Source organism: Anastrepha obliqua, chromosome 5 (genome assembly GCF_027943255.1).
Source record: "Anastrepha obliqua isolate idAnaObli1 chromosome 5, idAnaObli1_1.0, whole genome shotgun sequence".
Classification (NCBI taxonomy): domain Eukaryota; kingdom Metazoa; phylum Arthropoda; class Insecta; order Diptera; family Tephritidae; genus Anastrepha; species Anastrepha obliqua.
This window is the reverse complement of record NC_072896.1, coordinates 72,069,007-72,092,423: the sequence shown is the minus strand read 5'-3', so window position 1 is coordinate 72,092,423 and position 23,417 is coordinate 72,069,007. Positions and strand designations below refer to the sequence as shown.

Sequence of the window (23,417 nt, the reverse complement as noted above, 5' to 3'; positions counted from 1 at the left end):
TTGCAAAAATTGTGGAATTGGAAAAAGAAGGTGCGGCCGCATTAAACGCGTGATTGCGGCTATACAATTTTCGTTATGCACCATTGACGCCACTTTACTCTCGTCCGCTAGTGCTAAATTTTTGTTTTTTGGTTGGCAGTCAATTCAGCGCCATCGCCATCGCCATTGCCATCAACGCCGCCAGTGGTATCACACCAGTTGTTCCCATCTTGCGATGTGCTGTTAACGTTGTCATTTGCTGAAAACATTTGTTTCCGTTTTAATTTAAAATAATCATAAATTTTCGGCGCGCAATCATTGGGGAGTGATTTTGTTTGTGATTGTGTTGGTGGGAGCGCTGTGCGATTGTAGGTTGTTGGCGATGTTGCTGTACGCACTGCGGGTAATTTAGTTTGCGTGAGCGTGCATTGGTAGAATGGTATTTTGGGAACGCAATTTAAAGTTGCTTGCTCTTTTCTGGATTTATTTAAAATTTTCTATAATACTTGGTGCTGAATTTTTAGCAATTTGTTATTTAACATAATATTCCTATGTCCAATAAATACATTTTTTATTGGATTGTGTTTTTGTATGCTCATTTGAAGATACCTGAAGTGACTAAAAAAGTACTTATGGAATAAATAAATTTTTGTAGCTAACTGGTCTTACTTTTGTACTAAAAATAGCAAATTCTTTAATGCCACAAAAGAAAGTTTGCCGGAAATAATCAGCTGTGAATGCACCTTGTTTTGTATGCACCTGATTTGAAATCAGTAAAGGTATCAAAATCTATAATCTTAAATAAAATTGGAAAAATATAAAATTTCGGGAAAACTGAACTGGAATTTAGGTTTGAAGTCAAGACTTTAATTACAAGTCTCTATTCAAAAAAGGTTTCAAATTACAATAAAGAGAGTTTTAGGCAAGAAATATTTTTACTAAGTCTCTATTTCCAAAAACAAAAAAAAAAAAAAATGACTTTATTATCTAATATATATTGGGTATTGGAACAGTCCCCGTCCTTTCTTAGCCAAAGTTACGTATTATTTAAACAACTAAATGATACATGATATTATGTGGAGTTTGTGCCATTGGAAGCTATAACTTTATTCTAGATTTCAGGCGGCATATGGACTCCTCAGAGGAAAAATTCGAGTTTTTTCGACTTGATTCATTCATTGGGCCAGTTTGCGATGCACTCGTAAGAAGTGAACCGCTCTCCAATAAGGGCTGACTGCATTGATAAGAACAGATGATAATCCGAAGATGCGTTGTCTGGGGAATACGGTGGGTGGGGCAAGATTTCCCAGTTCAGTCCCTCTAAATATTTTTGGAGCGATTTAGCAACGTGTGGACTGGCGTTGTTATGCAGCAAAATCAGTTTGTCTGTCTACCGTCCCATTTCGACCGCTTTTCTTTAGTGACTATTTCAGTAACTATTGCACAAAGAGAATTGGAAGATATAAGATGGAAGGGTTGACTGCAACCCAATAATTCAACGTAGACATAATCATTCACAAACCACAGAAACAATAAAGTCAAAATAGATATTTCCATAGTTCAGAGTACTTATTTTCCTTATTAAAAATAATGTATGATTAATTTTGCGCCACCTTAACCATGTAAGTCAGCTTCTATATGAATGGTTGCATTCTCCACAACCAGAAATCCTCTGCATATCACCAGACGGAAACACAGATTTTAATTAGAACACAAAAAAATTATTTAAGTTTGAAAAATGCAATTATTATTTTTTCTCCTCGTGGTATTCCAACTTATGCCGATTCATAGCTAACTTGTGTATAGCACCCCTTTCGATGCATTACCCTTTTTCGATGCAAAAATAGAATATAAATCAAATTTTATTTAAAATCAAAAGGGTAGTTCAAAGATATAGATTAGTAATAAGTATCTCAGGAATATTTTCCACAACATATATGAATAATGTACATGAATAAGCATCACATACTTTCCTGCGAAGACTTAAACAGCCAAGGCCAACATGCAAATCTCCAAGGAATGCTTGGTCGATTCATTCTTTAAACAGGCGTCGACTCTCAGCTGGTGAAGAGATTGCATGAGATTAATGACGGTACACAGCTTATATATTTGCTGTTGTACTTAATAGGTTTCTCATAGAATATCTACTATTTTTCGAAAATAATTGAAGTATTTTTATTTTTTTTTTCAACTCCACAAAAGATTAGAAAATACTGAAGTATTTATATGACAGGATATCAATACCGTGATCCCGCATGACTAACTTTTTTTTTTCTAATTTGTAAAAACAATTTTACGAAAAACAATTCATATTGATTCGAAATTATGAAATTTTCCTTGATCGCCACTCAAAAAAGTGGTATGAGTATGTAACATTATCACTTCGAGACACTAACAAAAATAAAAATAAAATATAGGCGCGTACTCTCCTGTTAGGTGTTTGACTAGGCTCCTTCTCCTATTTGTGGTGTGCGTTTTATGTTGTTCCACAAATGGAGGGGCCTACAGTTTTAATCTGACTCCGCACAGCAAATTGTTTTTATGGGGAACTTTTTCATGGCAGAATTGCAGCGAGATTCGAACTTATACACTCCCCAATGATAGTCACGCACCACGGGGGCCACCCAACAGTAACATATAAGGTGGTGCTTTTCGTTTCGTGAGCAGGAAATGTTGATTAGGCGTAAAAACTTAACTTGAAATGCTTTGTTATTCTTAAAAACATATCTTAAATGAAATGAACAAGATGTTTTTAATTTTTGGGCTTTTACATAATTTAAGCTACAAGTTTCTAACATTCTAAGCTGTTGTTAATGTTTTCAGTTAAAATGAAATTAAAGAAAAATAATAGTTTGGTTGCTTTTTTTACTTTAAATTAAGTAAAAGATATATTAAAATAAAATAAATGCTTCCCTCGAAATATTGAGTTTTATCTAATTTAAAAATGTTAGGTTTCGGGAATAGTTTATAATTATCTGAAATCTCAGGCATAAGGATTAGTAGTAAAAAATCCCGTTATTATTATGGAATCCCGAAAAACTGCACTTAAATAAATGCTTCCCTCGAAATATTGAGTTTTATCTAATTTAAAAATGTTAGGTTTCGGGAATAGTTTATAATTATCTGAAATCTCAGGCATAAGGATTAGTAGTAAAAAATCCCGTTATTATTATGGAATCCCGAAAAACTGCACTTAAATTCAGTAACTACAGCCAATACTGCCACCACTTAAGCCTAAAAATGTATATCAAGAGAAGCCGGTTAAGTATACGCAACGCTGGCCATTAACAAAAAATTCTTCAAACATATTCAAGCAAGTTCTTCATTCCCAAAGTTACCATTATAACAACATTCGTGCTTTGCCTTTTCTTAATTTCTGCAAAGCACTTTATTATCCTGAAAAATTGCTGAGTTGCTAACACTTGCTTTTGTCACATTTCTGTAACTTAAAATAAGTGCTTTCGTTGTCACAACACCAACATTTATTTAAATGCTTAAACGTGCATTAAACAAATTTACGAGATAATGTTGAACTCAACTGCTGTGACAAATATGCACGTAGCACGCACGTACAACAAACAAGGTACTCGCTTACACACACGCACATCGCATAGATGTAAAAGTTCGAGAAGTAACAGCTGATCAACGAACCAAGTGAAACGAGAAACCAAAAAATAGAAATAAATTCAGCATTTAAGGTCTCGGTGCTAGCAACAGTAACACAGCGCTATGAAAGCGAGTAGAAATATTGTTCTAGCAACTAATGCGCTGGGTGGTTCCTTGATACTCGAGAACTGCACACAATAGGGTCACCACCACGGTCTGTTCACCCACCAAATTTCGCTCCTTTAACGAATGACTCGCACAAATTTTAGAGCAGCAGCTACATTTGCACCACATAAAATATTGTCTAAGGCTAGCAGAGTTGCCAAGCAGCACTCTACTCGCGTAAGTACATACACAATTACGTGCATATGAAAGTATGTAAGTTTATCTACTCCACTTTTGGGTTATTTTACGGGATGCTTTATCTGCTTCATTCACTACCGCCACACTCTCAGCTTTTACAAATATACACAATTTATTTCTTTTTTGCAGTTGTAGAGTGCCAGGTCGCGTGTCGGCAGCAATGAATTTTCTGTTGCGTACTCCTTTTCACCAGCTGCCCTTTATGGTTGTTCTGCTCCACGTTGTACTCGTATAGTTGTTATGTTGCTGCCGGCGAAGAGCTATGCGCGCAATTTTCTTCAACTAATACAAACTTCTTTTACCATTTTTCTTTGGTTAAGATTCTCTTGTGTTTTCTCCCCAAAAATATATAGGACTATAACTAATGGCTGCTAAAGCAGTATATAAATGAAGGGCACATAAGCAGCTCTTTAGAACTTTTATGCTACTCTCGCGAAAAATAAGCGCACTTTGAAGTGATTTAGCAGCTTTTTTGGTGAACTCGATGGTAAGTAAGTTTTTCGTAAAAAGGCTAGGGTATATGCGCATCGAGGGACATGTGTGTGCGAGTATCGCATACACGTAAAAATGTGTATGTGTATGTATTGCCTGTACCTGCATGATGTTTGAACGATGTTTGTGCGCAGTGAAAGTGACTGCTGCAGTTTTCTTTCCTCAACTCTGGTGTAGCGGAAATAGTTATTAAAGAGTACTCGCATAGGTGCTACTCATACGCCTGTGCGGCTGTAAAATATTGATAAACTTTCTTCAGCTATATTCAGAGTTTAAATTTGGTAAAAATTTAAATTTTTTAATACATTTCTGAACTCAAAACTGATTTGATGGTTTTTCGACATGTTTCTTAATTTGATTGTGACACCAAACTAAAAGGTGGTGTCAAAAAACCTTACAAAATACTGTCGGACTTTAGCTAGATATGAACACTATGAATACTATGATGATATCTTTGAAGACATACTCATGCACATAGGCAAGACTGAAATTAATCTGAATACCCAGACGCTCACAAACAATAAGTTTTTAGGCTAAATAATAGGAAAAGCGCTAATAAAGTCTTTATTTATGGCACTAAATTTGATACCCGAGGATTATAACAAAAATATTTAGAAGCCCCTAACGCCAACACTGTGCGATAAAACAGCTAGTTTTCATTTACTATATATTTTCTTACCTTTTTCAAATAAATAAATAAAATAAATATAATTAACAGTAATAGTTTTAAACACCTAACAAATGCAACCTTCGTAGAAAATGTCAAATCGTGAGAGCAAGAATCCATATAGGACCTAGAATAATCACTTATAAAAGCATTTTAAATAAAAACACTGCTGCAAAATATAAATTCTGCAACTCACATTCAATCGACCACGTTTCAGATTCACCTAACAAATTTCAAAAAATTGGGAACGGATTTATTTAAACAAACTAATAAAGACCACGTCCTGAGCTGTGTAAAAGCTTCTAATCCTAATATATACATATATATATATATATATAATTGGCGCTTATACCCTTTCGGGTATTTGGCCGACATGATCCTCCTATTTGTGGCGTGCGTCTAGTTGTTGTTCCACAAATGGAGGGACCTACAGTTTCAAGCCGACTCCGAACGGCAGATATTTTTATGAGGAGCTTTTTCATGGCAGAAATACACTCGGATGTTTGCCATTATCTGCCGAGGGGCGACCGCAATTAGAAAAATGTTTTTCTTAATTTTGGTGTTCTTCACCGAGATTCGAACCGACGTTCTCTCTGTGAATTCTGAGTGCTAGTCGCGCACCAACCCATTTGGCTACGGCGCCCGCACAATATGTAGACATTTTAATCAATAAATTTCAATTACGAATTCAAATGTTGAACGCTGAGAATACAACGGTTTCCATGAAAATATTTTCTTCGCCATTTTATATCGCTGTGGATACAATTCCCGAAGGCTTTCAAATGGAAGTGGTTGCCATGCAGGATAACACTGATTTTCTACGTATTTTTTTTAATAAACATCGCAAAATTTTATTAATCTTGTGAGAGCTCTGAGAAATTTACGCTTTTGAGGAAAAATGCAAAGCATATGATGTCTCTGTTCCGAAGTATTTATGTTGGTGAACAATTACTTTCAACAATGGAATTAATTAAAAATGGCCACCGGTCAAAACTGAGTGATGTATGATTAGAAAACTACTAACGTATGGTAGATGAAATGGGTAAAGTGCCAGTCTGGCACTCCTTAAATAGCACTGAAACGCCATTATGAGATCTGCAACAAGCAAATATCGACAGCCAGCCAGAGATGTTGATATAATGGAGAAGATTGATGGGATTCAGATTATCGCACTGCTCCAGGCTGTCGGAGAAAGCAGCACCCAGTGATCTTAACCCTAAAGCACACAATTTGAAAAATGACAAATTCACACAAATGAGCCTCTGAGGCTCATATATAAGAAAAAGTAAATATATTGATGAAATGGTATTTTTATAACTCAAATCTTCATTTCATGAAAAAAAAAACATAAATTGACAAATTTTTATTCATTACATATTTAATTCATTTATTGTTTTCGCAATTTTGGCAAATTTTGGTTGTTTGAGAATGCTCATTACAGACGTTTTTGTTACAAATTTTACAACATTGCTTTTGCATTCTTGCTTTTTTTGAAGGGCAAATATAGCAACGTTTTCTTTTATTATTGTTGTCATTGCTGCTTACAGGCAATACATCGTTGCGAATTTGCAAAATATCTGAAATTGCGCTTTGTGTCTCCATTCTCATGTGTGGTTTTTTCTGCCTTTTCAATATCATAGGTTCCACTAACTGCTCACAAAGTTCTCTGAGAAAAAGGTGTCGACGGTTAGACTTTCCGCTGTTCCATAAAGAATTTTGTTTTGTCCATATAATGTATGCTGCAATTCCTGCTGCATCCAACATATTCATAAAAAATGCAAGAGGCCACGGTTCGTTTTGCGTTTTGTCATGTATTCATGTACAAGTTGGTCGAATGTATCAACACCACCCTTGGTTTCATTATAAAACATATTTATTTCTGAAATATTTTTTTCACCGTTTTTCAAAATATTGCATGTGTGATGCATTGTTGACAAAAAAATAACTGCCTTGCCGACTTTTGGAACATGTGAAGCAATAGTTATATTTTTCTGAAAGCCAAATATTGTAGATGAAAGTGCTCTTTTTCTGTTGGGCAAAAATTCAGGCGGGATGCAAGCCTTATTTTTTCTCAAAGTTCCAACGATAGTGAGTCCTTTACCAAGAAGGTTTTCTGCTAATTCTTTACTTGTGAAATAGTTATCCATTGTTATATTTCGGTTTGTCCCGTAATAGGGTTCACAAAGTCGTTCAACGACATTTTTAGCAAGGCCAACACTTCTCGTATTTCCTTCTTTTCCTGTATAAGGAATTCCTCGAAGAGGATATGCGTTTTTGCTGTCACACAGCCACCAAATTTTTATGCCGTATTTGTCAGGCTTAGAAGGAAGATACTGAATAAAGCAACAGCGGCTTCGACATGGCATGAGTTGTTCATCGACAACTAAATATTCACTTGGCATATAATATTTACCTAAATTGTGATTAACCATATCCCAAATATTTCGAATAGGGGCCAACTTATCCGTCGTCGTGAGGATCTGGTCAATTTGTCATCGAAACGTATAAAACGCAATAATTCCTCAAATCTGCGACTTGACATACTTGCTTTGAAAATTGTTATTCCATAAAGCCGATCCCAAAATAAACGGTAATTTTGATTGTTTGATTTCATATGTCCTCCTATCATAAGAAGTCCGAAGAAAGATAATAACTCATCATTGTCTAGTGCTTTCCATTTTATCGACTGATTAGCATATACCCTTTCCGCTTCTTGATTAGTGTATTGGATTATTTGTGCACAAACTTCATTGGAAATGAACAGTCTGAAGCAATCAAGTATATTTCCAAAGTTTTCCCTGGAGGCAATAAAACCTTATCAACTTTGCCTTTTATTTTGTTGGAAGATCGAGTTTTCGAGGTTGGTGGGGGACTTTTCGACCATATAGTTCCATCTTTTCCTTTGTAAATTGCCATATTTTCTGTTGCGTCCTCAATATTTTCAGCGCCATCGTCTGAAAACTCATCTTCAATTTCCGAAGCAGAAAAAACATATTCTGATTCCGAATTAGAAGAAAAATCAGGAAGAACGAATTCTTCTTCTTCTTCAACAGAGTTTTCTAAAGCCTGTGCAATTTGTGTATCACTAAGTTTAGTTTTCGCCATTTTCTATAAAAAAATATGTTTTTTTGAATTATTTTCGATATGAGAATCTCGGAATTATGAATTTTGTACTTACCAAGATAATCCAAACGAAATGACGAACGTTGTACCACTCAGCAATTATTGAAAATAAATACAAAAATTTTCGAACGTACATAAACAATGTCTATACAATGATCAATATTCCGTTAGAGATTATCAAAACAGACGGTAGTTATATCAACCGTTATGAATTTTTTTTTTATATTATTACACAAGTTACTGACACAATCAACGAATTCTTTTTTATTCGAACCAAATTTGCATTGACATAAATTTTTGCAATTGAAATAGCATAACAATAACCCAAAAATATGAAGGAGCTCATTAGGCACATATGTGTAAATGTGTAACATTTATATTAAAAATTTTTTTTGAGATTAAATATATTTATATTTTGAAAACTAATAACACTAAATTAATTAAGGAACTTATATTGAAGAATACCAAAAAGATGAAAGACTTTTTTTTAAAAGCCATGAAGAAACTGCAGTCATGATATAGATTTGAGCCTCAGAGGCTCACTTGTGTGCTTTAGGGTTAACCGCGCAGCTGCCAAGCCCGAACATTTACAGGTAAAGTGCTAAACAGTCGCCTTTTCTGAAAGGGGCCCGCAGCTTCTGCAACGTATAGCTACCTCATCAATTCCGCCTGGTATTTATCAGTTTGCATCAAGAAAACCGAGCCAAATTTCGATTTGAAAATTTCAAGTAAATTCGTTTTTCCGTTTTTTCCTATTTGTTGTTATTTTGCGTATGAAATCTTTACCATTTTTTAATTTTATATATTTTTTATTGTAATGTTTATTATGATTAAATTATTAATAGGTGTGATTTTATATGCGCAATACAAAAAAATTAAAATTTAATTTGGTCCGTTGATCAAAAAAGTTACTCACCCCTGTTCTGCTTAATAAAAATAATAATGATAATAATTATAATAGTTCTTCATACTTTCACAGCGAATTCCATTATGGTGGTACCTCTTCCTCAAACGATTTTCACAGTGGTTGATAAAAGCAGATGCTACTTTTGATGTATTTGGCGTTGAATGCTCAAACCGCGTTGACAAGCTCCATGGGCTTTAAAGCTCGAATATACCATATAAAGTCCCCCACCGCTCTCCTTTCTAGTATCGATCTTACACTTCCCATAAGCTAATCAGCCTATCCCGTTTCGCTAAATCATAATTCGTTAGAGTCAAATGAAATCATTTATTGTACAGAAAGTATTTGGTGAATATAATAAGCAAATGACAACTCTTGCAACAGTAAAGAGATTCCCAGAATGTTTAAAATGCCTTGGCTATGCAGAAATAGGTAAATTTGTTGTAAATCAACTAAATAACTTTGATAATTAGTTGGTTGCATTTAAGTCATTCAGCGGGTGAGTTAAGTTACAAAGAAGTGAAGCAGACAGCCAGACACTGTAAACAGCAATGAAGCAACAACAAATTTTCCACCTTCGCTATGGAATGAATTCATTTAAATAAAGTACTTTTGAAATTAGAAGCTTCATCATAAGGTGTGAATATGTTGAAGAGCCAAGGGGAGCGAATAAGAATTAGTTAGTTGTATCAGCAGGCAAAGTAAAAGGTGTGCGATTTAGAAAGTGCAAAGGGGGGGAGAGCAAAGGCATAGGAAAACAAAGTACTAAGCAAGGGCAGAATAGTGATGACAGGGATTGGAGAAGAGTTGAAATCATTAAAGTGTTGCTTTGTAGGCTGCTGATTGCAGCTTGAGCTGGAACTAAGTACACATACACAAAAACATATGAGCGAATGTGTGTGTGTGCTCGAGTTTTCGTCTGCATTAAGCAAATACACTCAAAAAGGTAAATAAACATTGCATATGTATGAAGTGCACTAACAGCTGCATGCACACACACATACACATACGCGCCTAAACAAACACGCAGACATAGGGAGAGAGACGTTGAGGTGAACAAACAGAGTGCACTTGCACTCAGCTCATAGTCGGCCAGACAGCCAGTTAGCCAAGTTATCAGGCATTGAGTGTGCGAAATCGACAGACGCGAAGCAGACAGATAACCAAATAAGTGCGACGGCTGAAAGGGTGAAAACGGGTAAAAAGTAGGAGAAGCGGTGAAAAATAAATGACTATAAGAGAGTCGTGGGTGTGAGTAGCGCTGTCGAAGAGGTACATTAATGGGAAGAAGATTTCAGAGTAAGCGTGGCTAGCAGCAGCTGGCAGTGCTACGTTTCACCGTTACCCGACTGCAAGAAATACCAAACTTGTAACAAGCACACCATCATCAACCAAAAGTGATGGTAGTGGCGCAGAAAGACACACAAGCACACAGAAAGGAAAATGACAGTTGAAATAGTCTAACTAAAAGCAAAAAGTAGCAAGAGCAACAACGGCGTTAGCAAAAACAACAACAGTAATGCCAGTGTCCCAAAGCCAGCCGGAAAATGAATGAATGAATGAATGAAGGAAGGTTGCGGCAGGTTCGTAAAGTTGAATTAAACATTGCCTCTGGATTTGCCAACGCTATTTACCTTGCGTTAATGAAGTTGAGCATTTCTGCTTTTAAGTTTTTTTTTTCTTTTTTTCCCCAGTGTTCTTTATAATTTAAAGTCGAATTCCGGCGACTGCAGAACGCTGCAAGGCAAAACAACAACACATAGTGGCACGCAATGAAATTCTTTTTAAGAATGAAGCGGAAAAGCAAAAAATTCCACAAAAAATAAATAAAAAAGTAATTAGTGCGCTCAAACGCTCAACAGTTGAAAAATGAGAATTTAAATGCAAATACGGAAAAAACTAAAAAAAATTGCAAAAGCAGTCAGAAAAAAAAACAAAAAGTAGTGTGAACGCAGCAGAATGGGTATTTAAATAGGAATAAAAATTATACAAAAGCAGAGCGAATTAAACTAAATAAAAGAGGCAAAACCGCCTGGTAAACAAAGGAAAAGTGCAATGCGTCTGTCTCTGATTGAAAAATGAAGATTTTAATCCCGCAAGCGAGTCAGGAAGTAATTACCAAAACATAAATGAAAAGAAATGCTTGAGGCTGTAATTAAAAAGTAAATAATATTAGGTCTTGAAAAAAATATTGTACTTAGTTTAGCAAACAAACGATGGCTATGGTAAAGCTGAAGGTTGTGCCCATGGGGTTACCAAATGATGGCACGAACTGAATAACTGAATTAGGTGATAGGCATGAGAAGTAACAGTTAAATATGTGTTATACCATACTTGCATTGGAAAAATTTAACAAATATATAATAAACAAACAACAAAACGAGTTTTCGAATCCTGTACTAAATACTGAATTAGCAGCTGATATTCATCGAAAACCTAAATGCACACAACGCTCAAAAGAAATGTGTTTTATAAATTCCTTCTCTGCGGAGAGGTGCCGAACTGTTCCCACGCATTGCACTCCAGATTGCTGGCAATGGCTAGCCGCGAGTATATTTCTGCCATGAAAAAGCTGCTCATAGAAAACCACCTGCCGTCCAGAGGCGGCACAAAATTGCGAGTCCCTCCATTTTTGAGAAAATGCAAAAGAAAAAGAAACACACAACACCCACCAAATTATGAAATAATAATAAATGAAATAATTATTATCATGAATTTTCCAGTAGGCAATACCTTCAAAGAACCTGAAAACTCTAAAAAACGTTAGCGGGGAAGTCTGGTTTTCTTAATACTTATTGATACTGCGCTGGTCTCTCGGAGTGAGTTAGTGACAAATACAATTGCCCATCACTTGAATGCCTGATATGTATCTGAAAATTGCGAAACAGATTTTGATCAACTACAACAAGTCAATAATGAAAGGCTTGTTGCCAAGATATATTTCTAGACTTAGCGTTACAGCTTGAAGACTCAAAATCAAGGCCAGTGCTAAGTGAATCGAATTTATGTTTAGACCGAATTGACACCTTCGGTTGTTTGGTAGAAATTAAAGATGTTACCTGCCCTGTCCTATGGAAGGACAGAAGGTTAACACTGGGCAAACCACTGTTCGAGAGTCTTGAGCAACTGTCTGGCTTAGACGTCAACAACATAATAAGGTTCCTAAGCTGCTAGACTGGATATAGTCTTGTAAGTAATAAGTAACTGTAAATAAGTAAGTGTTAAACAAGTTGATAACGAGGATGTGGCAACAAAATGGTGCCGAAGCGCTAGTTGGATTCTGGATGAATCACCACTCTAACTAACCAACCAAAGATGTTACCAATTTTTGAAATGGATGAAAATTGGCAGTGAAAAATGATAACAGCTGGAGAAGATTTTCAATTGAAATGGGCCAGTCCAAGCATGCGTCAGGACCAGATTAATAGCCAATCCATAAGAAGGGTGATTTTGCAATATATGCGAAACTAGTTTTCTAAATACCGCTTATAAGGCTGTAGAAAGTGTATTGTGTGATAAACTGAAGCCCACTATCAACCAATTGATTAGACCATACCAGTGGGGCTTTCGATCTGGAAAGTCCACCATCGACCAGATATTCACAATACGCCAAGTCTTGAATAAGACCCATAAAAGGAGAATCGACACACACCATACTTTCGTCGCATTCGACTGTTCTTGAAATCCCCAGCACGGTTCCTCGCAACTGAACACCCTAACCCCACCTTATGAGTGATTGTGAAGAAATAGCTGCCTTTATTTCACTATAAAGTGCAATTGATTCAACGTTTGTTGCCTCCAGATAAGCCGTATTCCATAGAATGGAACTGAATTGGCACTAAATGAACTAGATTTTTGGGATGGAAACAGCTTGAGCAATGAGATATATTTATCAAGGAAGAATAAGACCTTACAGTCAGTGTTGATTCTCGCAGCGACTTTTTGAAAAAAAGTTTTAGAATTATTGGTATACCATATGGGACGGCGGATGATGAATTTACACCATGTGCATGTGGAAAATGGTGGAAGTGAGTTAACTTGGTGGAAAATCGTGAAAAGTGGACATGGAAGTGGGTGCCAATGGGTGGATATGAGTGATTGTGCATGTGAAAAATGGTGGACGTGGGTGAACTTGGTGGAAAATAGTGAAAAGTGGACATGGATGTGTATGTGGAAATATTACCTTGGGCCTCATCTCCAAAAACTGTGATTTTAACTTGAATTCTCGCTCGTCCCATTTAACAACGCCTATTGACAACGGAGCTATTTAAAGAAAAACTTGTACACTACTAAAGTTGCATTCGCGACGAGTGAGAAATGTAGAAAAAAGAGCTCAAATGACAGTTGCTGATAAATAATTGTTTCGGCAATCGATCCAATTAGTTATGTTACATTACATAAAATTTTTTAGCAGGTGGAAATAGACGTTTTTACATTTTTTAATAAATTATTAATAGTTATTAAGTTAATAAGTATAGTGTTCACTACCGAGAGGCGAACGCTACTGGAAAGAACTCTCCCTATCATTTGATATTTCAAGCCCGGAGATTCGTACCTGTCCCCTTCCGAATGGTGGTCACGCATCAACACTTTCAAGTGCTGCGAACACCCACTCAAATATTAGTAATATCAACAAACATAAATATAAAACAAATAATGTACAAAATTTGTCTGACTGAAGTATTCGGAACTACAAAACAAACGTTTAAAACTTATTTGTTCGCTTAAAGTAAATAAAAAAAATTACAAATATTTTTTTAATTAAAAACACTACTCCAAATACATTCCAATTATTAAGTCAGCATTTAAATTGGAAATTAAAGAGCTCCCACATAAAAATAGGAATTAAAAAAGAAAAAAATAGATAAATAAACCAATGCCTCCATAGTCGACGCCAATTCATGTGCTAAGCTTTTCCGGTACCTGCAAGCGCTTGATCTATTATAAAAATGTATGTATATGTGTTAAAAAAAGCGCGTACAATTGTTATGCCTTCATATAATTGCACTGCCACAGGCTCATTTACAAAGCTCAGTGCCATTACCATTGCAGCGACCCATAAATCCGGCTCAGCGGCCAAATGACAGAAAAGAAGCAAATAACAAATGGAAAAATGAAAATAAAGGATAAAATACAAATAACACAAAATTAAAATTAAATAGAAATGCTTACCAAGCGCGGCAGACGCACGAAAGTATGCAACAGAAACGGAACAAACATAAAAAAACGAAAGAAAAGAGACCGTAGAGAAATTTTAATGCTGCTTTACTTAGTACCAACTATTTAAGTTTGTTGTTGCCAATGTTGGCTGTTTGTCTTACCTTGAGAAAAAACAATCCACCTGCCGGCAATGTAATCCTGTGGGATCCTGGCAGTATTTTCAGTGGCACACCATCCTTAAACCATTGTATTGTGGGCGTTGGTGAGCCCTCCGCTTTGCAATTAAGTGTCGCCGGTTCGTGCCGCGGCACCGTCGTATCTATCGGATGCTCGACTATCCGTGGCGGATGTGAACCTGCAACGAGGCAATGGAAATGGAAAAAATTTTAAATATAAAAAAAGAATTAAATGCAAGAAGTCACTACATTCTTGTTATAATGAAGAAAAGAAGGGTGCAAAGAGTTAATATAAGTATATATGTATGTATGTGCAGGTGGCAACACTAAAGTGCCCGAGTGACAAGTGAAATGGCGAAGCTGTGTGGCAAAAGGTAATAAAGCACTGCCACGCAGCTACTTCCTGGCTGCATTTTCCGATTTTTATTCACTATTTTTTTTTTTTTTTTTAGTTTTTTTATTTCTTTTTCTCGCTTTATCTCCGCATTGCGTTGTAGGAATTATAAACTTAATGCGAATTGCAAATGATGGCAATGCAAATTGCCAACTGCATTTCAGCCAACAGCACTGTGCCGACCTAAGCTGCCGGTAGCGCGTCGGTAGCTATGAAATGCTTCTGCAGGAATTGCAAACGCGCACTCTCCTCTCCATTGGAATGCATAAACCAGAACGTCCTACCCCAGCTGGCTTGATTTCTTTATTTCTTTGGTCGCATATTCTTGAGCGTATGCACACTCGTATGCGTCTGTTTATTTATTCTGCATTTTTGCTTTCGCCTTTTTCTCACTTTTCCTCCTACTCGTACAGTCATTGTTCTTCTTCCTTTTGGGCTTATTTTTCCGTTTCATTCTGGTTTCATTTATTTTTAGCATTTTAATGTTTCATTCACTTGTGAGTGAATTCCTTTGCAAGCAACATTCTACGCGTTGCTCGTTGCACATTCAAGTATCTCATTCGAGTGCTTTGCAGTTTGCCACATGCTGCATGCCGTTTGCAATTTCAAGGTGTATTTTCAACGTTTCCGGTTGAGTTTGTTTTTGAAATGGGAAAAATCTGCACGCATATGGGTTTTCAATTAATCCAAGCAAGTACACATAGACGCTCGTGCAACACTTACTCGCAAGGAATGTGCACTCCTGAAGTACATATACTTGAGCTGTCTGTTTATTTGCATATGTATGAATGTGTATGTATGCGTGTGTACCTTTGGTATTCGTGGTTAATTTGTGCCAACACTCAGATTGTAATTGACGAAAAATATAAAATAATTTTACAGAGTTGAGCGACAAGTGGAGGTGATACCCCCAAGAGTTGAAAGTTTGAAGTGATTCTTAAAGTGTCGTTAGACGTGGCTTTCACCAATTTTAACCATTTTCCTTGCTGTTTTGAGTGCTGATTACTTTTTTATAAAACTAATTCAAATTCCAGACTTAATACAAAAATTAAAAAAAAAAATCCTTAAACTTTTCATTGCAATTCCACTGTTTCTCCTTAATACGAATTTTCAGAAAGATTTCTGGTATGCAATTTTATAGCTTTTTAAATTTTAGTATACATAGTAAAGTAAAAGCTTAAAGTTACTGAAACGCCTCGTTGGTTTTTTATAAATTTTTCCCTGACGGTGTCGCGGATTTTCTCTATATAAAAAGCAACCTTACTGAATAGTTTTATAGCTGAATATTATTGGTAGCTTTGACACCTGCGAAAGCATACCAGCAGGGAAACTCTATTAATGATATCTATCTTTACCTACCGAAGTCAGGCTCTGCTTTGAGTCTACGGCACGGAATTGATTCAAAAATGCCGACGTTGACGTCGATGACACGTTCCTTAGCGGAAAGCCTTCTGAATACGATGAATTAGTGATATCTATCTTTACCTACCAAAGTCAGGCTCTGCTTTGGCGGCACCAAGCAACTCGCCCAACTTAGGCTTTGGAACACTTTCTTACATAATCTCAACCAAATCAATTAAGAGACAGGAAAACTTGCTATATGCAGGTAAGACTCTAGATTTTGTATATTGGGTTGGGAAATAGGTTCATAACGTTTTATATCCTCTTTAATTTTACAACTATTTGTTTGCTGTTTGGCATTCTATCATTTGATAGAACTCTTTCTTCTCTACAAAACTGTTTTAATTGAATTCTTGAGTTATTTAATTTTTTATTGATTTTGAGGCTTGGAAATGGAATACCCAGGAGGCAAAAATCAACATTTTCGACACCTGCTCTTCTTTGCCTTTCATCGAGATCAAAAAGCTGCCGAAGCAACGCAGGACAATTGCGAAGTGTATAGAGAAGATGTCTTAGGCGAGTCTACAGCACGAAATTGGCTCACAAAGTTCAAAAATTCTGACTTTGACGTCGATGACACGTTCCTTAGCGGAAGGCCTTCTGAATTCGATGAAGAACGTCTCAAATCACTTTTGAAGGAAAACGATCGAAAAACCAATCGTGAATTCGCGGAAAAAATTTTAACTGCGATCATAAAACGACTTTCAACCATCTTCATTTAATGGGATTGAACGGATTGGGAGCCTGAGTGTCTCACGAGCTCAACACAAAAAAAAAGTCGCTTTCAAATTGTTTTTCTGCTTTACTCTGCTCTGCATTACCCAGCTACACCACGTGAATGGGGCTAATCGACTTAAAAGACCTAATCGATATGGTCAAACCAAACCAATTCACGATAACGCCAGACCCCATGTTGCATAAGTCGTCAAAGCCGCACTCCAATAGCTCGAATGGGAATTCCCTCAGCATCCGCCGTATTCTCCGTGCCTTGCACCGACCGATTACCATCTTTTACGCTCTCTGCCAAACCATATGAAGGGTATTACCTTCGATAACAAAGAGGCTGAACAACTTCTTTGACAGCAGACCAGACGATTCTTGGTGGAACGGCATCAAAATATTGGTCGAGAAGTGGGGAGAGGTTATGAGTAGCAACGGCGAATGTATAATTGATGAACTTATTGATATAATTATTATTTTTTAGTTTAAATAAAAGTATAATCTAGGTAAAAACGCTACGAACTTATTCTCAAACCTTCGCCAAGGAATAAGGTCAAAAAGTCTTCGGCAGAATATTTCTCTCAAACACTCATAGGTGCGCCTCATAATCGTCAGGTTTATGCTGCTTACAACAGGATGGGCATGATGAGAGCCTTGTGGAGTGTTAGTTTTATTTGTCGAGAAAGGACTTTACTACTCAGTTGCCTACTTAGTTCAAAGTAGCACTTGTTGGTAAGAAAGATTCTCGGTTGAGTTTCAAGGCCAACATTATTATTGGTGTTATGGCTGGTTCCTAAATAAACGAATTCTCCTATTACTTCAACTTCGTTCTTCTTGTTGTCTTATAACAACGCAAAAAAATAAAATAAAAATAATAGTTGAACTTTCCATTTATGGAATAAAGTATACGCAAAAAATACTATTTACAAAAATCTATATTTATCCTGGCGAAAAGTAAATGCATTTTTTTTTATAAAATCGATAGTTTCACTTGCACATGAAACTTTTACCAAATAACAAAAAAAAGTAATTTTTGTTACACAATTTAATCAGCTCATTGTTGGTATAGTTGGGAGCCACAAAACACTTAAGCTGTGTGAAGTCTTTCTACTTTTATTTACATAGACGGCTGGGATGATGTTTTTCTGCTTCCGGCTGCAAACTCCTAATCTCTCAAAGTTTTTTTAAGACCATCGAGTTCACTAATTAATGACAAAGAGTTTCGTACCGTTAAAGAATCTTTTTATATAACAAACCTCAAGAGCCGCTTTTTTTTCCTTTTGAAGCAACTTCTGTGCTTATCTTCGGATAACCTAGTTTCACTTTCACGCTACGAACTTTTGTACATTTTTATGTGACTTTTATGTGCTTACCCAGAATATCAGCGTTTCTGCTGTCATCCATGCCGCAGGTTACTTTTAAAAATCTGTGCGTTTGTAACCAGCATATGGCGCCAGATGTTGGAAAATGTTGCATGCAACATAGGCATAACACAATTTCGCATTTCCTTGCTGCACTCCCGTGTCAATTGTTCCACTTCTTAACAATTTCCATTTAAAATTTTTATGCACATTGTTCTACGTACAATCTTATTCATTGTTGGCGTTGCAGTTTATTTTCTTTGCAACTTTGGTGTGGCACGCGCGCGTTGCAAACACCTGGCGCAAACAACTTGCAACAAGCAACATAAAACGTTTGGCTTAGTTAACTGACTCGCTGGCTGCCTGGCTAGCTGCACCGCGTAACCCGCTCGGAAAATGGGTAAACTTAATCGCTAATGGGCTCGGCCGTCTGTCCGTTGGTTGTTGTGTGTCGCTGTGTTTTATATACAAAGTCGCACAAAGTTGTTGCCGTTAAGTTGTGAAAAATGAAAGAGGCAAGCGTGCGTTCACGAGCGCATGAATTTAACACAAATTTATTTGTTGCATGCAACCGAGAGCAGTGCAGCCAGGGGCTGACGACTGAGGACTAAAGGTGGAGCCAAGCAAGAAGCGAAATAATTGTCAAAAGGTGGCAGAGGCAAACAAAGTCGACACGCGATTCGACTTGCCAAACTCGGCAAGAAATTCTCAGACTCTTTTTATTCGCTTTCTTTTATATTTCTTTTTTCTCCTTTTTCTGTTTAATATTTGTTTTATATTTATTTATGTACTTTCAGTCTTTGTCATGTAAATTATTGCATGGTTCGAGCATTGTGTCATGAAAATTGTTAGAGTGCGCTGAATAATCAAAAACAAAAGTATAGAAGTTTTCTTCAAGTTTCCTGTGAAAGTTCTGCGCGTCACGCAACTACAAAGAGAAAAGTTGCAAGTGTTGAAGGCCAAATAAGCGAAAGAATAAGCAACGTAGAATTATTGTAATTTGCTTGTAGAAAACAATAACGCCATTTGTTTTGATAAGTGGTATTTTTAAGGGTAAGTACGCTTCTCATCGACTGGCTCCCAGAATAATACTCACAAGGCCTTGCAACAAGAGCAAGCGCATTAAAAGGAGAAAGTGAGTGATTCTTAAATAGGTAACACAAACCGATATCCAAGAACTCTCACACACACTTTAAATTCGAAATTTGTTGTTACTATGACAATTAAATAGTGGTCACATTATTCAAAAACAGAAAATAACAAAAATCTGGGCTCTGAAATCAATATAGTTTCTAAAATAACTAGGTTCCAGCAATGGATTGTGGTAAAAACGATAAAAATGATATGCATCTATCGGCGAATTTGTTCTACTTTCCTCAAGCCATATAATACATTTACACAGATCCACTCCAGCAGATCATCATCATCATCATCCAGCCGTTTGCGTCCACTGTTCTCTATCTTGTGCTGCTATTATCCAATTTGCCGTTATTCTTTCAGTGTCATCGATCTATCTTGTGGACGGTCACCCAATTTTCCTCTTGTCTTCTCGTGATCGCCCTTCTATTGTTCTCTTTGTCCTTCCGTTATCCGTAAAGTGCGATATGTGACCAGCCCATCTCCATTTTGCTCTGGTAACTCTTTGCATTACATCCTTTATAACTTTTGTTTTATGTTCCAGAGCTGCATTTGAAAGTCCCAGTATAGACTTTTTGGAGCCATGGGTTATAACGGGTATAACGCATTGATCATAAGTCCTTATTTCAAGGTATACATGCAAATTGTTTTTTAAAAATAGCTTTGAGATTTCCAAACGGAGCCCATCAAAGACCATGATATTTCCTGAGTTTGGTTCTCTGGAACAGATAAGTTACAATATTCCCCAAAGGGTTTTGCGTTTTTACTTTCCGTTGCATGTCAAAATTTTAAAATGAAATTATTTAAATTAATCTCCCTTTCCAAGGTTTCTTAATGAAATTAATAGAATATTAGCCTCAATATTGATTTTGCCCATCCTAAGTCACTATTTTTAACTAAACTGGAATCAAATGTCTTTTAAGTTTTGTTTTTAAATATTATATTTAAATCATTTTGTACCTTTAGTCTGCAAAGTTCTGTAAACCAGAAGTAATGTGAATGTACTCATTTTTTCCTTTATGACCACGAAACGGGTATCACTTCATTTAGTATTTTTATTTAAAAAGTTCGCTAAGAATTTAGTACTCAAAGGATTTAGTACTGAAAAATTCTTACATTTTGAATTTTCTTGCAGTCGCTCTCTGTACAATATGAACCGTACCGACAATTTTAAACGCTTTTTTCTGGAAATAATATCCTTCAGACCATCCAAACTCAAAGTTCTACCGAAATCTTGACCGGTTGCCTTGAATTCTTAAAGGTGATATATTTATAATTTAGATAATTAAGAATGGATTTCCTCAACACATATGTACATAGTAGGCCGGGTCGATTTGTGGGGAGGCAAAAAAATTGCCCATTGCTCTGTGAAAATCATATTCTAGGGATCAAAATAAGAAACTTTGCCGAAGGAACCATACCTCTAAAACGAATTCTGATGTCCCCCAATTTGGGTCGAACTTTTTAGTTTCTTTTCTCATGTAAAGGCCAAAAATGGTGATATTTTAAAATGATTGTATGGGGAACCCCCCTTGGGGTGGATCGGCCGTCCAAAGTTAGTGGGGGTCGGTCATAAATTTTGACTTGATTGGAGCACTTTAAATGGATCAAAGTGGGATTTTTCGTTCTTTTGCGTTGTACAATTGCATCTGGGCTTATAAAAGAACACTAATAATCAATTTTCATTTGATAATTTCACTTGTTTTAAGCAGTATTTAAGATTATAATCACTATTCGATCTACATAAAGTCTACTACTGTTCTGAGTTTCCAAATGCTTCGTTAGTTCAGTCACAGCTGGTATGCCAAGATCACGATGAAGGCGCGTTTACTATGCTGTGAAGAGTTTTGTTTTGCAGACGTTGGATAGAGGCTTTTGGCTAGCCAAAAATTCTGTATGGTGTGGCCAAACCGGTTTTAGTGTTTTTTGTAAATAAGTAATTTGTTGAGAATTCATAAGCTTGATATAAAAAGGCTTATTTAATTTTAAGTCAATTTCTTCCTGTTGTTTCTTTACATGAGCTTTCCAGCGTAGTTTGGAATTTTTTCTCGTTGACATATGGGACTATCAGGACACATAAAATAAATAAAAAATAAATAATTGGCGCGTACACTTCTGTTAGGTGTTTGGCCGAGCTCCTCCTCCTATTTGTGGTGTGCGTCTTGGTGTTGTTCCACAAATGGAGGGACCTACAGTTTCAAGCCGACTCCGAACGGCAGATATTTTTATGAGGAGCTTTTTCATGGCAGAAATACACTCGGAGGTTTGCCATTGCCTGCCGAGGGGCGACCGCTATTAGAAAAATGTTTTTATTAATTTTGCTTTCACCGAGATTCGAACCAACGACCTCTCAGTGAATTCCGAATGGTGATCACGCACCAACCCATTCGACTACGGCGGCGGACACATATGGAGATGTAAGTAGTGTTTTATAAAGAAAATACTATAAGTGCTGACTTGCTTTGGTTTACCTTTACTCTCAATTTGTTAACCCATGTAGGAAAACGGTTAACAGCTTCTTATAGGTTGTTCATTGGGTTTTTGGTATCGACTGCAAATATGGCAATACCTTCCGCAAATGTTGCAGTTACTTGCTGATTTGTCGATGGCAGGTCGTGAACGTACACGAGATCTAGCAGAGGACCCAAAATGGTTCCCGGTGGAATGTCTACGTTTAAATATTTTATGCATTTTCGAGTTTGACGCAAAAGTACCTATCATTAAAACATGAAAAGAGCACCTCGCAGTATAGTGTTGTCTGCATAAACTTGAGCTTTTTTAAAAAAAACTGAGTATCTTTTTGGAAGGCATCCTTGCTGGTTTTCTTACGTGCTTTGCTATTTCAATATCAAAACTTCGAATTTCTAAGGCTTTAAAGTTTTAGTCCCCTAAACTTCATATCATCCTAAGTTTTAGTCATTTTTAATCATTTCTAAGGCTTTAAAGTTTTAGTCCCCTAAACTTCATATCATCCTAAGTTTTAGTCGCTAATCGTTGAAGGTATTTTGGATACAAATTTATTTCTATTCTCCGGTTCTGTTGTTGCAAATTGTCCAAATGGCAAAATGCCTGTTGCTTTGCGTACAAATGAAAAAGATCTATTACATCCTTGAGGATTGTTGCCACGAAATAATTAAAAAATAGCAAGTGCTGACATTTTAACTGCTGTAAAATTGTGCTCTTAAGCGATAAAATTTGCATACATAGACACATACATACATATGCAAGTACACACGTACGCGCTCATATACCAACACGCGCAAAGAGCAATTACAGCATAGCAAAAGATGTTGTTGCGCTACGAATTCAAGCAAAACGAGACACACACACATTCAAAAAGCGGCAGCCTATTTTAAAGTGAGTGCCATGCACAATTTGACCGGCGGCTATTTCATTTCAGCCACTGCAGCTGTTGCAGCCGCTACGAATATTACCCGATACGGCTACTGTTTTCGACCAGCACATCGTTGCATTTATTATTGCAGCTCTAGTCAGTTGTTATCGTTATGTATTACTGTTTGTTACTGCAAACCTTTGCTGCTACTGCTACCATTCATTCTCTCTTGGCTTGTGCGATAGCAACAGCAGCAACAATTACAGCAACAACAACAATCAGGCATAAACAACACTTTATGTTGTGTAATGCAATGACAATTACAATTACAATTACTCGAACAACATACGAAGCTCAGCTGAGCTGATGCAAATGCCAAAACACATACGCACACACACACACACACTAGTATATCTGTGGAAATAGCAAAAACGAAAGGAGTCAACAACAACTGTAATGATAGGGTTGACGACAACGACACTGAAACACTGACATGCAGCATAATTGAAATTGTTGCGCTTATACGTTGTTATTGTAAATTGCACGTAAACACATGCAAACACAGACGCACATATATGACTAGTTGTTGTTGTTGCAAGT

At 36.5% G+C, this 23,417-nt stretch overlaps 1 protein-coding gene across 1 annotated transcript in view; it reads right to left on the bottom strand.

The window, feature by feature from the left end:
* The window catches only part of LOC129248825 (roundabout homolog 2), a 136,367-nt gene extending 113,327 nt beyond the window's left edge, over positions 1 to 23,040 (bottom strand). Inside the window, exons 1-2 of the mRNA XM_054888437.1 lie at positions 23,016 to 23,040; positions 14,456 to 14,649 (exon numbers count right to left, since the gene is read on the bottom strand). Coding sequence (XP_054744412.1) covers positions 14,456 to 14,649; positions 23,016 to 23,040 — 219 coding nt within the window. The remainder of the gene's footprint in view (positions 1 to 14,455; positions 14,650 to 23,015) is intronic.
* Between the last annotated feature and the right edge of the window lie 377 nt (positions 23,041 to 23,417).